We start from the raw sequence: 17,487 nt of genomic DNA on the forward strand, positions 1-17,487 counted from the left end.
GATTTGTCTGCACAAGACTGATAAAACCTTTATGGACAGGTACATTTGTTACCTGATACTTTATTTTCTGGGAATAACCTGACCCCTAGCCCAAGCTTGGTCGTGCTGTCTCACTCTTCTTAGAATATTGGAGGCAGTTCAGACTTGTCCAGGGATCTGTTGGCTGTGTCCCAATCCACATGAATACTCCCAAAGCTGTAAGGAAACATTCCATTCTTATTAGTAGATTATATATAATGTTTTAGGTAGTAATGCTTTTTTACCTGAAGAACTTGTCTTAGGTGGGGAAGGCTAAGCAAGTGGTTAGTCCAGAAAAGAAACAATGCTACTTTATTCACATTTCCAGGTAATACATTTTCCATTCTGGATCCAGACTTCTCTCCCAGTCTCTAGATTAAGGTGATCCAGGGTCCTAGAGACATCATCATATCGGGCTGCTGTGGCCTTGCCCCCATTTGGATTTGTAGAGACCAACTACATAACAGCTAACTGCTGGACTGGTACATGGCCCAACACCACTTCCCTACGGGCAGTCTAGGGTCCTCCTACTCCCTGGACAGGCAGTGGCACAGCTGGGAGGAGACACTTCCCCCTGGAGTAGGGGCTGAGTCCCCATTCCTCTCAAGAACAGTAGGGGCAATGGCAGAAGGATCCCCCTGCTTTCCAGAGAGGCAAAGGCCTTGGCATGGGGGTCCTTCTCCCCCCAGGAGAAGAAGCAGAGTCCCTCTCCCTGCAAGCCAACAGGCATCTGCTTCTTTCATCCTGCAAAGGACAAGAGTGGCAACAGAGAGTCATTAAGTACTTACCCGAGGAGCCAGGGTATATCTGCTTCAGTGAATGTTTGGTGGGCCAGGCCACATACAGTGCCCCTTTTGGGCCAGACTTAGAGTTCACACCCTATTGAGAGGCAGGGCACATGTCTCAGAGCTATTGTTTCAGGCAGCGTGCATACAGAGGCAGACATCACTCTGGTAACACTTGGGTGACCTTCTCAAACTTTCTGTGCAACTATGAGGGCTAGAAACTTACTTTTTTCATGAAAGCTTAGGTTCTGATGTAATAACATCGTTCCAGGAGAGTGGGTCTTGAGACTGTTGTGTTCACATCTGTACAGTGTTATACACGTTCATAGATGTCCAAATGGTAGGTTTGCATATTTCCTCTGTAGCGGCTGCCACCCTTTTTGCCCAGGAGGCTGTTGTGCATGCATTCAGTGGGATCTGCATCCTTGTGGAATTGGTTTACCATTGACTGAGTGTGCTTCAGTGATACAGCTTTTTATCCACCTAGCTACAGAGGATTTGGATGCTTTCAGGCCCATGCATTTAGGGCCAGACATTTGGATCAGGTGCTTAGGTGCAAGCACAGGAATCAGGAACGCATTTATATGAGTTCTTTCCACTCTCCTTTCCAAGAACAGCTCTTGACTGTTAAGTGTCCTGAGACAAAAAACTGCCCATGAGAAGGACAAGCCATCCTTTTCTTTGACTAGGTCATCTTGCATTGAAATCAGAAACTTAGGTATTGGCACTTGCATAGGTTGAATACCTCGGAGTATGTTGTGCTGGCTTTGGCCTCTACTGTGAGGCAGTTAAGAAAGAATCATGTAGCTAATAAAACATGTATCTAAAACTACTTGGGAGTGCTTGTTCCATTCTCATTGGCAGAGTGGGATTTGGAGCTAATCAGCCCACGTATTTGACTAGAAATGGAGAAGTAGATTGTTAGCTGAAGACTGAAATATGGCAAAGTAATGAGATGAGCACCCTGAAGCAATCATACGCTGACTAACTCTGTCAGCCTCCAATGGAATACAGTGTTAGAAAATGTTTTGCAAAAGACCATAGAGCATTCCCCCATATAATGCAACTCAAATTACTGTTGATTAAAAGGCTTTCAGTTTTGATTTTTTTTTAAATTTGTAGATCAGAAGGATTAAATTGATGAAATAACAGCTAATAACACCAATCTGATTGAATTATCTTTGTTATATGAAAATAATACAGTGTCTTGTTATTGAAGAATATAAAGTATTAAGTAAATCAGATACATAAATCAATCTGTGCAATCAGCAAACATTTTGAAAGGCCCGTGGTATGTCCCTGTCTGTCCTGCAAAGATTTGTTTTTTGTATTACATTTTTTTTGGCATGTGGAGATCACAAACATCACAAATTCACAGTGTAGAAAATGTGCTAGAAATAAATTGGAAAATAACAGCTGATATACCAAAACTGATGTTTCTTTAGAGTTCAGAATTTTAGTTTTTAAAAATATTGGTTTTCAGCATCAGAGCCTTTGCTTTGTGAACTAGAGTAAAACCGGACAAACTCATGTTTCACTTATCCAAACACTCTATGACTTATCACACAAATCCTGGCATTCTAGCCCTACTTCTCAGCAAAGATTTAATAGCACAGTGCTGTAGTGGGGTTGTCTGCTATTAGGGTCTCCTTTCACAAAATATACTACAATATATTTACTACTTACTATCAAATTAATCATAAATTAAAACGACACTTAAAATGTCAAAACAACGCACAAAATTCTGTGTGATGCAGTATCCTTGCTTTTTAAATTGTTTAATCATTAACAGTCTAGTTCACATCAGCTTTCATTAGTGTGGATTAGCGAGGTTCTATCGTATAGTAATCTTGTAATAAAAAGCTTAGAAATATTTCCACCTATGTGCTCGAGGCCAGCAAGATGAGCTAATTTTCACTGTCTGATTTGCTGGAAGATTTCTTAAAGTATTCCACTGTGAGAGTGGACCCCTTCTGGCTCGGGATAGCAGGCAGGACACGGCTTGTTCTGAGAGATTCCCCTGATAGAACAGGTAAGAAGGAATGCAGTGAATGACTTTGAGAAAGTCCTCCTCTCTGGATTTTGAAGGTAAGTGCTGGTGGGAGTATAGTTGTGCCAGTTCTTAAGGAGTTTAAAGACAGAGACTTTGACTTCTTGACACCCTGAGAAACTTCAGTAGGTGGTAGCTGGACTGAGGAAAAAAAAGAGAAAAAGAGTGCCCAGAAAGTCAGAAACAAATTCTATAATTTGTCAGTTTGTCACTTTTGTATTCTTGTACGTTTATCTTGTATTATGTGCATTTAAATTGAACCCATGAAACTTAGAAACAGTATGGAAAATGAGCAAAGAATTAAAGTAATTTAAAGCACATCCTGGCAGAACTAATTATGTGTGGAAATACTTTTCTTTGTGATAACCAAGCAAACAATGCCAATGACAGATTATTTACAAGGAGTTTTTAGGGCTCTGTGAGCCTGCATAGCTTCACTTTTGATAATCACTGAAACACATGGATACATATCCAAAACTTATCTGAACATGAATCTTCATGACTCCCTCCCTTCCTTTGACAGTTCTTCAATCTTTGTTCCTTCCTTGCAACCCACCTGATGGGGATTTTCTTTGCACAAGTTTAAGTAAATTCTACAAGCCAACAAGGAGGAGATTCTCCTCTCTTAATCTGGTGTAAATCTAGTGTAATGCCATTGAAAACAATAGAATTAATCCAGATGTAGATTGATTAACTAGGGGTCACCAAATGAAATTAATAAGAAGCAGGTTTAAAACAAACAAAAGGAAGTATTTCTTCACACAGGACACAGTTAACTTGTGGAACTCTTTGCTAGAGGATGTTGTGAAGGCCAAGACTATAACAGGGTTCAAAAAAGAACTAGATAAATTCATGGAGGATGGGTCCATCAATGGCTATTAGGGATGGTGTCCCTAGCCTCTGTTTGCCAGAAGCTGGGAATGTGCAACAGGACATGCATCACTTGATGATTACCTGTTCTGTTCATTTCCTCTGGGGCACCTGGCATTGGGCACTGTCAGAAGACAGGATACTGGGCTTAATGGACCTTTGGTCTGACCCAGTATGGCCATTCTTATATTCTTATGATTCAATAGAGGATAATTTGGATCAATTGTTGTTAGAGTCAACAGAGTCTAGATGACATGTTAGAATCATCCTTAGCTGGTGTCGGTTGAGTATCTTCACTGAAGTCAATGGAGCTATGGCAATTTATATACACTGAGGATCTTGTCCTACAAGTCCACTTTAAACAATCTTTGAATTTACCTGGTAAGAGTAGATTTGCTATATATGGAACACTGTAGAATCTATATTTACTGATTAATTGTACCTTTAGAAAGAATAGCAGATCAAAAATGTGCAGACAAAATAATGGCCTGTTTGTTACACATCTAAGTCTTTTTTTAAACATGTTTTTATTTAGGATAGTTTAATAGGTTTAAAAATCCTAGCCATATAAATATTAGAGACAATACAATAAATGTTATGACAGCGAGCTTTGGTTTGGTGAAACATATAATTGTTGGATCTCTCTACTTAACATAGTGTGTGTGATGCATATTACAAAGTGAGCATCTTTACACTATCCATGACATATTGTTTCTAGTGATCTATTGAATTATATTTAACAAACCAGGCATGTCTACTGAATGTTAATAAAAATAATTAACTGGTGTGCTTTTTTTTGTAGAGGTGAATGTACTTTGAGTATTGAATAAAATGGTAACCAATATCTAAATATCCAGTAATTTGTGACATGTTGGTTACAAATTGCACCCCACTACTCCACTGACTGGAAATATCCACCACAATTTCTCCAACATTTATCCCCATTCAATCTATAAATATTCTTTAACCTGACTAGTGTGAGCCACCATTGAAACAGTATCTGAAGGACCTTATTTTTTTTTTAAAAAAAATTCTGCTACACACTGAGATTGCTTGTCCTCTTTTCTAGGTAATTTACCTATCCATATGCTTTTCCCAGTTTGTCTCATATTGACACTTTTTTTGTTAAGAAAGTTGTCTGCAAAGAGTGATTATAAATTAGTTATAATGTCTCAGTCACCTAACTGACTATACGCCATCTCTTCTATTAAAGTTGGCTTTCCTTATAAAAGAGCTTTTATAGAAAGTTAAGAAACATAATGCCTAACTTCAAAGTACTGGTACCATAGGAAAGTGAGCCAGTTAAAGCTAGTTTTGAGCTCTAATTAAATTAGAAAAGCCTCTTTTCTGAAAACTGGTCAACTGTTTGTACTCCATGGCCTTTTCAGTCTTTAGACTTTCTGATTCATAATTTGGGTTAAAATCTGGAATATTTGCAATGGGGGAAAGGGATTTATTTTATCTTTAGCTCTATCCCAACCTGTAGTGGAGTCTTCACTTAAGGATGACCATAAATTTCTGGAGGGCATGTTTTTTTTTTTTAATTGGTCCATGGTAGCCTAGCAATATTTATACTGCTCCAATTTTCTTGTTAAATAGAAGACCCAGTATTTGTCTGGGTTAGAGTGCTCTCAACTTTGAGCGGGCTGGCTTGGTAGTGCCACAGAATATTTGTAATAGCTAATCCACCTTGTTCAATTGGTCTAAAGAAAATATCTGCACTCACACTTCATCTTTTCTTATTCCATATAAATTCTAACACCATCCTCTGTATTTCTGCTAGGCTTTTTATCCAGGATGATTACAGGAAGACTTTGAAAAAAGAAAGATATCCTTAGCAAAATGTTCATTTTGACCGTGACTATTTCTCCCAACCACGAAATGGCATACTTCCCCCAGCACTCCAGATCTCTTTTCATTTGCTGAAGTAGAGATTTGACATTTAAATTATAAAGCTCTTCTAGGTTGTTTGAGATGTGAATTCCCAGGTATCTTTGAGTCTGTCTTTGGGTGCCCAAGATCATAAGCCACTGTTACCCCACTACTTGTGTAAGCGAGAGCTTTACTGGAGCTTAAGTTGCATGTGTCCATTCCTTGCTACACCATTCTGCCTGTCTCACCAGAAAACTCCTTGAGACTCTGCCAGTCTTAACCTTGTGTGATAGGTGGTGCTCACTGGCAGTGTCGCCAAGTGGTTAGGATGATAGGTCTCTACTTTCCCCACTTCCAATGTCTCCCACTGGCTACGGTCATGTCCTGAGGTAGTCTGCCTTCTGGTGGGTGTCCACTTAACCCTCTGGTCAGGTCATCCATAGCTGCAGATCATCCAGGGGACTGGGCTTGGCATTCAGTACCCCAAGGGGCATCCCCCTTGCTGGGCCCATAGATCTGAGTCTGTGATCCTCTGGAATGAGCATATTGAGGCCTCAGTGTTCCAGTGGCCAGGCATGTGGTCACCATATAATTTTCTGACAGCCTTATTGCATCAGTCAGTGTCCCAGGCCTGTGTCACAACACTCATCCATGTCTGCCAGCTGGGAGAATCTGCGTGAATTGCTTGAGCATGACCTGCTCAACTGGAGACACAGCCAACAATGTTCTTTAAGGCTTTGAGCCACTGCTTGAGGCTGGGATCCTGGTGGAAAGTGCTGTTGGTGGGTCTCAGCCATGATATCAAAGATGTATAAAATGACTACCTTGACCCATGCATAGTCTTGCACATCCATGGCATTGAGGCTCTGATAAGCTGCTTGAGCAGTCCTGGTAAGATAAGGTGCCGGCAAAACAGCCAGAGTTCAGATGGCCATTGAGCTGCTGCCACAATCTTCTCAAAACTAGTAAGGAAAGCATCAGAGTTGTCCCCAGCCACCTTACCAGAAGATTTAGTGTTGGGGCAGGGTTTGGGGTTCTGGACGCAAGATTTGCACTTGCCCCTGGTGGTTGTGAAAGGGTCACCATCTGCTGGACCAGGTGTTGTTGCTGCTCTAACTGTTGTGCCATCAGCTCCTGGTTGAGCTACTGCTGCTGTCATTGTGATGCTTACTGCTGTTGCTAGTCACCCATTTATGGTGGAACAGCTGGTTCTGTTAATACTGGCTGTCCATCAGCCACCTCAACAGTTTGTCCATATCCATGATTTTTTTTTCTTTCAACACTTTACCACAGACCTATGATGACTGCCCCTTTTCCACTAAGTTGCCAAGGGTGGCTCACCGGTGATGTTGCCTAGTGGTTAAGATACTAGGTCTTAACTCACCTCACCTCCAAAGTGTCTCACTGGCTACTGTCATGTCCTGGGGACGCCTGCCTTTTGGTAGGTGTTAACCTGACCTTCTGGCCAGGTCACCAATTAGCCATATCCTCTGTGGGGAAACAGAGTCTCAAGAAAGATATTGGGCCTCACACCCCCATGAAGGGGTGGTGGGCAGATGACTTTCAGTCTGTTTAGTGACCCCTGAGTGTGTTGAGTTCCAGCCAGGCAGTTTGCAAAGTCTTTACCCTCTCTGGCTTTCCCCAAGGGAGAGTCAGGAAGAAAAGGTTTTCGTGCCCTCTGTAACAAGGTGGTTGGTAGGGGAACATGGGCCCTCCAACTCCACTGGGCTCTGGCACCCAGGAGTGCCTTAAGGCTGCCTCCCGGGGTCACTTCTTATCACTCGCTTACTCTGCAAAGTCTTACAGTTTGTCACAGTAGCAAAGGAAAGGAGAATAATTGAAATTTCTGCCCCTCTGGGCTGAGCAAGCAAGGTCTTTCTCCCAGGGAAAGGTTTTTATAGCATCCTTCAGGAGCTTTTGGGCTAGGTCTCTCTCCCTGTCCTGTCAGGCCTCTTTTGAACTGTCTGGCTCAGCCAATGTTGAATAGAGGGGAATGATCACGTCCCTCGATCTGTTGGCAATGCCCCTACTTATACAGCCCAAAATGCTATTAGCCTTTTTGGGAACAAGGACACACTGTTGACCCATATCCAGCTTCTTGTTCACTGTAACTCCTAGCTCCTTTTCTGCAGAACTGCTACTTAGCCACTTGGTCCCTAGCCTGCAGCAGTGCATGGGATTCTTTCTTCCTAAGTGCAAGACTCTGCTCTTGTCCTTGTTGAACTTCATCAGATTTCTTTTGGCTCAATCCTCTAATTTGTCTAGGTCCCTATGTATCCTATCCCTACCCTGCAGCGTATCTACCACTCCTCCCAGTTTAGTGTTATCGGCAAATTTGCTGAAGGTGCAATGCACGCCATCCTCAAAACCATTAACGAAGGTATTGAACAAAACCGGCCCCAGGACGGACCCTTGGGGCACTCCGCTTGATAAAGGCTGCCAACCAGACATGGAGCCATTGATCACTACCCATTGAGCCCAATGATCTAGCCAGCTTTCCATCCACCTTATAGTCCTTTCATCCAAGTTCTTTAACTTGCTGGCAAGAATACTGTGGAGGACTGTATCAAAAGCTTTGCTAAAGTCAAGGAATAACACGTCCACTACTTTCCCCTCATCCACAGAGCCAGTTATCTCATCATAGAAGGCAATTAGGTTAGTGAGGCATGACTTGCCCTTGGTGAATCCATGCGGACTTTCCTGATCACTTTCCTCTCCTCCAAGTGCTTCAAAATTGATTCCTTGAGGACCTGCTCCACGATTTTTCCAGGGACTGAGGTGAGGCTGACTGGCCTGTAGTTCCCTGGATCCTCCTCCTTCTCTTTTTTAAATATGGGCACTAGACTTTTTCCAGTCATCTGGGACCTCCCCCGATCACCATGAGTTTTCAAAGATAATGGCCAATGCCTCTGCAGCCACATCCGCCAACTCCTTTAGCACCCTCGAATGCAGTGCATGGACTTGTATTCATCCAGTTTTTCTAAATAGTCCCGAACCAGTTCTTTCTCCACAGAGGGCTGGTCACCTTCTCCCCATACTGTGCTGCCCAGTGCCGTAGTCTGAGAGCTGACCTTGTTCGTGAAGAGAGAGGCAAAAAAAGCATTGAGTTCATTAGCTTTTTCCACATCCTCTGTCACTAGGTTCCCTTTCCTATTCATTAAGGGACCCACACTTTCCCTGACCTTCTTCTTGTTGCAAACATACCTGTAGAAACCTTTCTTGTTACTCTTAACATCCCCTGCTAGTTGCAACTCCAATTGTGATTTTGCCTTCCTGATTTCACTACTGCATGTCTGAGCAGTATTTTTATACTCCTCCCTGGTCATTTGTCTAAGCTTCCACTTCTTGTAAGCTTCTTTTTTGTGTTTAAGATCAACAAGGATTTCACTGTTAAGCCAAGCTGGTCGCCTGTCATATTTACTATTCTTTCTACACATTGGATGGTTTGTTCCTGCAACCTCAATAAGGATTCTTTAAAATACAGCCAGCTCTCCTGGACTCCTTTCCCCTTCTGTTATTCTCCCAGGAGATCCTGCCCATCAGTTCCCTGAAGGAGTCAAAGTCTGCTTTTCTGAAGTCCAGGGTCTGTATTCTGCTGCTCTTATTTCTTCCTTGTGTCAGGATCCTGACCTCGACCATCTCATGGTCACTGCCTCCCAGGTTCCCATCCACTTTTGATTCCTCTACTAATTCTTCCCTGTTTGTGAGCAGCAGGTCAAGAAGAGCTCTGCCCCTAGTTCGTTCCTCCAGCACTTGCACCAGGAAATTGTCCCCTACACTTTCCAAAAACTTTCTGGATTGTCTGCGCACTGCTGTATTGCTCTCCCAGCAGATATTAGGGTGATTGGAAGTCCATGAGAACCAGGGTCTGTGACTAGTAACTTCTGTTAGCTGCCTGAAGGAAGCCTCGTCCACCTCATCCCCCTGGTCTGGTGGTCTATAGCAGACTCCCACCATGACATTACCCTTGTTGCTCACACTTCTAAACTTAATCCAGAGAGACACCCCAACTAATTGAGGATTCACTGCCTCCATGCCTATTCTTCTTCAGACAATCTCATTACTTCCCTCCAAGCTGACGTCTAGGGAAGCTCTGTGATTTGTAGAACCCTATGTGGAATCCCTGAATCCCACCTGCCCCTGCAGAGTGGAATCAGAACAGTATTGTCATGCTCAGGACCCTCTATGCCTGCAGAATTACACAGGGAATAGGGAAGCCGAATTTTCCCTTGTGCATCAAGGACCTGATTCAACTCCTGTTAAGTCAATGGTAGTTTTTCTGTTGACTGCAATGGACACTGGAACAGCTCCTCTCTCCATATATAGATAGGATTTTTTTTTTTTTGCTGTATGCATTATATAACAAAGGTTGAAGTTCTCCCAACCATCCCCTTCCAAAGCCTCATGCCTATCTAATAATTCTTCATTTGCCATGAACAATAAGTCCAGAATGGCCAGTTTGTTGCAAAGCAGATTCTTATAAAAAAGATTTAAAAGTACTGGAGGTCTTTTTTTTTTTTTTTTTTAATTTTTACTAGCTTCTAAACACACAAGTCTATTCCAAACTCAATCTTGATCAAAGCACACAAACCAAGTTATCATGGTGTGTAATAGGCAGTATTGTAAGCCAGCTGCCTGGTCTTTTGCAGTTTAACATGATGCATAGCTCAGATTCATAGTTCATTAATAGTTAATACTGTAATTCAAGAAACATTTTTAAAAGAAAAAATGCACCGATTATGGTTTGCGTCACTTTGTACAGAATTTGCCTGGATGACTCCTGGCACACATGCAGTGTAATGTGCTAAAAAGGGAAGGGTCAGGATTGCTATTTTGTGGCATGTGGTAGAATTGGTTTAGTGGAGACTTTTGCACAGAAACCAAACACATCCAGAGGAACTCACTCATTTCTTAAGAGGACAACACTAAGCTCAACATCTGTGACATTTGCAGATTGTTATTCACCTAAGTGAAATTCACACCAGTGCAAAGGGTCTACAGAAGGCCCTAAACACCAAGACTCACTTAAGCCCTTAACTAAAAGTGTAAGTGGTTTAGAGAACATTGCACGGGCCTGCTGTGCTGTGGTGATGTCACCACCAAGCATCAGAAGCCACTACATAGTAACATTCTTTCAAACAGGCAAGATGAGGTGGCCAGAAGTCAAGCCCTGTTTGTCTGTCGGATCCTGAATAAAGCAAAAACTCCCTCTAGGACAGTGGTTTTCAAACTTTTTTTCCGGGGACCCAGTTGAAGAAAATTTTTGATACCTGTGACCCAATGGACCTGGTGATGAGGGGTTTGAGGTGTGGGAGGGGCTCAAGGTGTGGGAGGGGCTCAGGGCTAGGGCAGAGTGTTGAGGCTGAGGGCTGCAGGGTGGAGCTGGGAATGAGGGGTTCAGGGTGTGGGAGGGGGGTCTGGGCTGGGGCAGGGGGTGCAGGTTGAGGAGTTTGGGGTGCAGGAGGGAGCTCTGGGTTTGCGGGGGGCTCAGGGCAGGGCAGGAGATTGGGGTTTGGGATGGGGTCAGGGCTCTGGGCTGGGAGTACAGGCTCTGGGATGGGGCCAGAGATTAGAGGTTTGGGGTGCAGGAAGGGGATCCGGGTTGGGGAATGCCCAGGGCTGGGGCAGGGGATTGGGGTGCGGGGTTGAGGCACAGGCTTATCTCTGGTGGCTCCCAATCAGTGGTGTAGCCAGGGTGCGGAGGCAGGCTTCCTGTCTGTCCCCTGACACCGCAGATGATGCTGCACCCTGGAAGCGGCCAGCAGCAGGTCCGGCTCCATGGCGGAGGCATACAAGCAGCTCCATGTGACTCTTGCCCACAGGCACCGCCCTCGCTGGCCAATGGGAGTGTGGAGCTGGTGATTGGTGTGGGGGCAGCATGTGGAGCCCCGTGGCCCCCTGCCTAGAAGCTGGACCTGCTGCTGGCCACTTCTGGGGCGCAGTGCAGTGTTGGAACAGGTAGGCACTAGCCTGCCTTAGCTGGGCAGCTCCGCTGGCAGGGCAGGGCAGGGCAGGGCAGGAACAGTCCTCTGGGGAAGAAAAAGACTCCAGCAGCAATTCTATGCCTGTCCAGCCCTGGGTTCCTCAATGCTCAAGTATGACTATTGTGAACTGCTTGTGTCTGCAGAGACAAGAGGAAGATTGTCAGAGAGGTGGTGCCCAGGGGATGCTAGAAGAGCAACTGTGGAGTGAGGACAAAGGCATCATAGGTAAGACTTGGAAAGAGAATGTAGCAGGATAAGTCATGACAAAATGGAAATAATACTGGTTGGAAAGGCAAAGGTTGGGGAAATATTTGGAACAGTGACTGGCACTTCCGTAAGTTAAAAATTGAGGTTTTTCACTTAAAACGGAGATTCAACCACTTTGTTACACATGAAGAAAGTGAGAGTAGAGGGCTAACCTTTCAAAGATACCCTTTTTCAAAAGGGCCACTGACTCCCATTTTTCTCAATGAGAGTGACGCCAACCTGCCCTCAAAGAAGATGGCGGCCCGAGTCCACAACTTCCCTGAGTGCAGCTTGGCTTCACTCTCATTGAGAAAAATGGGAGGCAGTGGTCATTTTGAAGGAGGGTTTCTTTGCAAAGGGCATTTTTAGCCTCCTCCCACTGAGACCAATAGGAGATGGCAGGCATTCTGAAAGAGGAGAATTCTTTGTGGAATTCTCTATAGTAGAACATTATTTTTCAGCCCATGCTGATGAAGAAACTTTCAGTTATAAAGAATAATGGCAAAAATGATCATTATTCCTATTTTCAAAGTTGATCTGTTGAACCAGATCTACTCATATTTATATTTAAGGGGTGAGAATTTCACCACAGTTCTAGCCCCTTTCTGCCACAAGAAAAGGGCCAGAGCAGTATAAGGGGGCCTTAAAAGCAGGGCTGGCTCCAGGCCCCAGCGCACCAAGTGCATGCTTGGGGCAGCATGCCACAGGGGGTTCTCTGTCAGTTGCCGGGAAGGCCGCAGGCGGCTCCGGTGGACCTCCCACAGGCGTGCCTGTGGAGGGTCCGCTGGTCCCGCGGCTCCGGTGGAGCATCCACAGGCACGCCTGCGGGAGGTCCACTGGAGCCATGGGACCGGCGAGTGGCAGAGCGCTCCCCGCGGCATGCCGCTGTGCTTGGGGTGGCGAAATGGCTAGAGCCGGCCCTGCTTAAAAGCCCAATAATTTGCCAGGGGAGGACTCCTCCATTGCAGGAGCTGTGAAAGTCAGCCCTAAGGCTGTCTTCTGAGGACCCTTTTGCAAGCCTTCGTTTAGGAGGTATATACCAGGGACAGGAAGGGTGTGTTGGGGGTGGGGCAGCAGCACTGAACTCTGCATAGATTTCAGGCCAACAGGGCAGCCATAGGAAGTTAAAAGAATGAGGGGTACTTGTGGCTCCTTAGAGACTAATGTCTCCAGCTCCCAGAAGAAGCCCAAGATTGGGAGATCAACATGATGGCTTAAAGCCAGCCTAGTAGCTCCTCCCACCATATGTTGTTTGTTTTCGTATGTTCCTGCTTCAGTGCTACTTATAAACTTCTTTCTAAAAGGTATTTTTAAAGTTATTTTAAGGCGAATACATCTTCCTTTTTTTGCTTCTCTTCCGTTTTTTTGAGGGGATGTACCTTTTCTGTTGACATTCACAGAGGTTTCAGTTCTCTTTCTAATTATTTTTATACTTTTATTGTGTTTTCTTTCACCTTTTTATTCTATGTATTTAGCACTTGTTTCAATTTAATTAAAAAATCATGGCATCTTGTCTTTTCTATTTGAATCCTAACATTCTTACTCAGGTAAACTTCCCTGGGAGTAAAACTTCAGGAGTGGAAACCGAGATATATTGAAATCAATTTGAGTAGATCTAGGTTTCCACTCCTGAAGTTTTACGCCCAGGGAAGTTTACCTGAGTAAGATAAACCCCAACAGTGTTGGATTTCACCTGTCATATTTAAGTTTTTCTCTGCTGTTTTCTACAGCAAGTAAAACATGTAATCAGTTTTGCAAGCAGCTTTTTTTTTTTGTTATTTCCCCTGCCCTAGGAAAGATGATACCCTGTATATGGCACTGCTGCTAAACATTAATATCTCACACCTCTAACAGTAATATGCTGCTTGTAGCTGAAAAAAATCCTGATTGCTTGTGTGAATTATTAAGTCTACATAAATACTGATGACTATGAAATCCGCCATTGAAAGTTATACCTAACAACAGTATGCTAATTGGGGATGAGCAGATAATATTTAAACAGAGTTTAAAATTAAAGAGAAAGCTTGAAGCTCTGGTTCTTCAAGTAGCTAAAGAATTTTTCTTTGATGACATGGAGTGTCACTTAAGCATTCTTCATGTCTTTGCTTCAAAAGAGAAGTGGTGAACATGAGTTTCTCTTTTACTTTCTAGACAACAGCAGAGTTCAGGGTTCTTTTTCCCATCACCCTGGCTGGAAACATCATTAATGTGCAGAGCAGTATAAAGAGCGCAGCTTCCTTTATTTTTTTGTTGTTAGCAATGTAGTCAACTTCAACTGCAGACACACAGATTCCGGAGTGGTAGAACTCAGGTCCTAATGGGCAAGAAGCCTTTTGCTTAGCTCTAAAAGTTGATGTTGTAGGACCTGGCTGATTTGTGCTTTGATAAATGGCAAATCCACAAATCCTCATTCAAAACAGATGTCTGGACTTGCAACTTAATGGAGCACAGAAATGTGAGACCATGCTATTGTGCTGAGAGTGGGGCTGGCATTGGTTGTCACTTCCAAGTGCCTCACTGTGTCTGGCTCCAGCTAAAGCTCAGACACTGGCCTCTGTCCTGACTTTTTAAATATTCTCTCCCCTGCCGGTGCTGATAACTGGGGCAGGGACGGGCTCTCTTTGCTCTTGCAGCAGCTCTCTTGGGGTTCCCATGGAAATGAAGAGGAACTGGCTGGCAGTCTACAGCAAGAGAGGCCCTCACTGTCTTCCTGCTCCCCTTGATTACAGCAGAAGCTACCAAGACAGCCATAATTGCAAGCACCGAGCACAGCTGTAGAGAATGAGTGAAGGCAACTGCCATCAGCTTCCTGTGAAGTAGGAGACAGCCTAAAGTTCCACCTCCCATCCTTTCACTTGCAGATAGGATTGTGAGTCTCTGGCCCATAAACTGCACACATTTGTAGCTGTCTATGATGAAATAGTGACCCAAAATTATCTAGCAGCTCAGACACCATGGTAATGTGCACACTGTCAAAACTTAAGACACCTAGGTTACTGGAGACAGATAAACTAATGCTTTGAAAGGTCTGTTGTGCAATATATAATACAATACATTAGACTGAATATGAGGACGTAAAGTTATACGCTCTTGCTTAAGATCAAGTCTAAGCACCAGACCATAATACAGAGCAAAAGATCAGCACAGACCACCTTCTCACTTGTGCACGGTCTCTCTCTCAAGAAAACGACTTGGTGTGTGGTAGGCACCCAAAGTTCCAGATCTAATTATCTTTCTGGCCATGATCACAGACAAGGACATATGGGAGATGATGGATTTTTTTCATGCTGTTATCTATAGTAGAGCCATTGTGTATCCATGTTTTTATTGCACACATCAAGCATTGCTCCAAAATGCACCAAGCAGGATACATCTTCACTTTTCAGTGGCACTGTACCTATCATAAGGGTCTACAGCACATTGTATATACATCCCTGCTCTTCAGTATTAAAACATTGGTAGCAGCCCTTCCTAGATACTCCAAAGCAGAGTGGTACAAGGCACTTTCACTTCTACTGAAGGCTGCGCATACTACATCTGCAATGTATTCCAGCCCTTGCTATCTTAGAATTAAATTCTCCTATATGATAATGCTGATAACTATTGCTAGACCAATTATATCAAACACATCTGGGATAAAGAAAAATTGAAAAACAATCCCAATACAAATGCTTTACAGATTCACATAGGAGTGCTACAGTAATATAGATGCTCTACTTACTTTTCTGAACACAGTGGTCTGGTATCGGAGCTAGATTGTTCCGTACAGGAGTAAGGTCTTTTACTTTGGGTCGGTCTAGGGACATCTGTTGAAAACTTTTCCCTGTGATAGAAAAATATATGCATACTATATGTACTTGGAAATAATATGGAGCATGACAGTACTCTACTTGCTGGTAGACTAACAACTTCTGTGTTAATATTCAGAAATAGGTACCTTCTTGTCTATAGAAAAACCAACTGAAAATGGCTAGACAGAAGCTCAGTGGTGATTGCTGATATCTATTTATTTACATTCATTTATAAAAATGAGTTGACATCAAGTTGTGCACATAAAAAGTCTAGATAACAACATGACCTTGTTACTGTCACTCTGGTTCCCGTTCTCTCATCTTGTGCGAAACACTCATTTGTACTGTCTTGTTTAAAATTGACCCAACATTTTGTAACTAGATCCACATTGGAAGCCAATAGGGCTGAACACTTGCATGTGCGTCCATCTGTAGTATAGACAGTTTGCTGTTCTCATTTGAGGTCTTGAAGTCAGTGTTTCATACCTAAGGGTATGGCTATACTACCCACCGGATTGGCGGGTAGTGATCGGTTTATCAGGGATCGATATATCACGTCTCATCTAGACACGATATATCGATCCCTGAACCCGCTCCTGTCGACTCCGGAACTCCACCAGGGCGAGTGGAGGTAGCAGAGTTGACAGGGGGAGCTGCGGCCGTCGATCCCGCGCCATAAGGACAGGAGGTAAGTTGAAATAAGATACGTAACTTCAGCTATGGGAATAGCGTAGCTGAAGTCGAAGTATCTTACATCGTCTCCGCCCCCTAGAGTAGACCAGGCCTACTGTCCTCTATGTAGACAAGTGTAATTCATCTCACCAGTTCTGGACAAAAGGCCTGATTCAAAGCCCATTGAAAGCAATGGGCATCTGTCCACTGGCTTCTATGGGGTTTGAATCAGGTCAAAATAGCTTTGTAAAAATATGAAGAACACCTGTGGAAATCATAGATTTTGCCCCATCACTAGAGTCTAAATGCTGGTGAACTCCCTAGACCTGCTTTTCCTTTGTTTGGCATTCTGTTTAGTCCCTAATACAGTCAAATGGTTGTCAAATGCTGTCACTATCTTACATCCACTTTGCATGAGGATAAATGACTACATAAGCTTCAAGGTAGCAGAGAATGTCGATCTGCTTCCATTACTATAGTCAAGCTGTGTTGGCTCTATTGTGATGCTTTAAATTGGAAACTGTTGGTTTTGCTTAATTTGAATGCACGTGTATGAGATTGACTGACTGTGGGATTTTGTTATTTCTCGAAAGAGAAGGACTTATTTCATAAATGAGGAAGTGTGGTGACAAAATGGCAACAGAGCATAATTATATGCTTTGATATGAATGACTAGGATACAATGGATGTGTTATTCCTTGACTTTACCAAGGCTTTTGATACAGTCTCCTACAGTATTCTTGTCAGCAAGTTAAAGTAGTATGGGCTGGATGAATGGACTATAAGGTGGATAGAAAGCTGGCTAGATCATCCAGCTCAATGGGTAGTGATCAATGGCTCCATGTCTAGTTGGCAGCCTTTATCAAGCGGAGTTCCTCAAGGGTTGGTCCTGGGGCTGGTTTTGTTCAATATCTTCATTAATGATCTGAAGGATGGCGTGGATTGCACTCTCAGCAAGTTTGCAGATGACACTAAACTGGGAGGAGTGGTAGATACGCTGGAGGGTAGGGATAGGATACAGAGGGACCTAGACAAATTAGAGGATTGAGCCAAAAGAAATCTGATGAAGTTAACAAGGACAGTTCAACAAGGACAAGTGCAGAGTTCTGCACTTAGAATGGAAGATTCCCATTCACTGTTACAGACGAGGGACTGAATGGCTAGGCAGCAGTTCTGTAGAAAAGGACCTAGAGGTTACA

General features: G+C 43.6%; 1 protein-coding gene across 2 annotated transcripts in view; it reads right to left on the minus strand.

Moving 5' to 3' along the window:
* Nucleotides 1–1,997: 1,997 nt before the first annotated feature.
* ANKRD55 (ankyrin repeat domain 55) overlaps nucleotides 1,998–17,487 on the minus strand; it is a 74,406-nt gene continuing 58,916 nt past the window's right edge. Inside the window, exons 10-11 of one of the 2 annotated variants that reach the window (XM_032775359.2) lie at nucleotides 15,547–15,648; nucleotides 1,998–2,994 (exon numbers count right to left, since the gene is read on the minus strand). In XM_032775359.2, coding sequence (XP_032631250.1) covers nucleotides 2,711–2,994; nucleotides 15,547–15,648 — 386 coding nt within the window. In that variant the 3' untranslated portion in view covers nucleotides 1,998–2,710. The remainder of the gene's footprint in view (nucleotides 2,995–15,546; nucleotides 15,649–17,487) is intronic. The other variant, XM_032775361.2, reaches the window with a different exon arrangement.

Source organism: Chelonoidis abingdonii, chromosome 6 (genome assembly GCF_003597395.2).
Source record: "Chelonoidis abingdonii isolate Lonesome George chromosome 6, CheloAbing_2.0, whole genome shotgun sequence".
Classification (NCBI taxonomy): domain Eukaryota; kingdom Metazoa; phylum Chordata; order Testudines; family Testudinidae; genus Chelonoidis; species Chelonoidis abingdonii.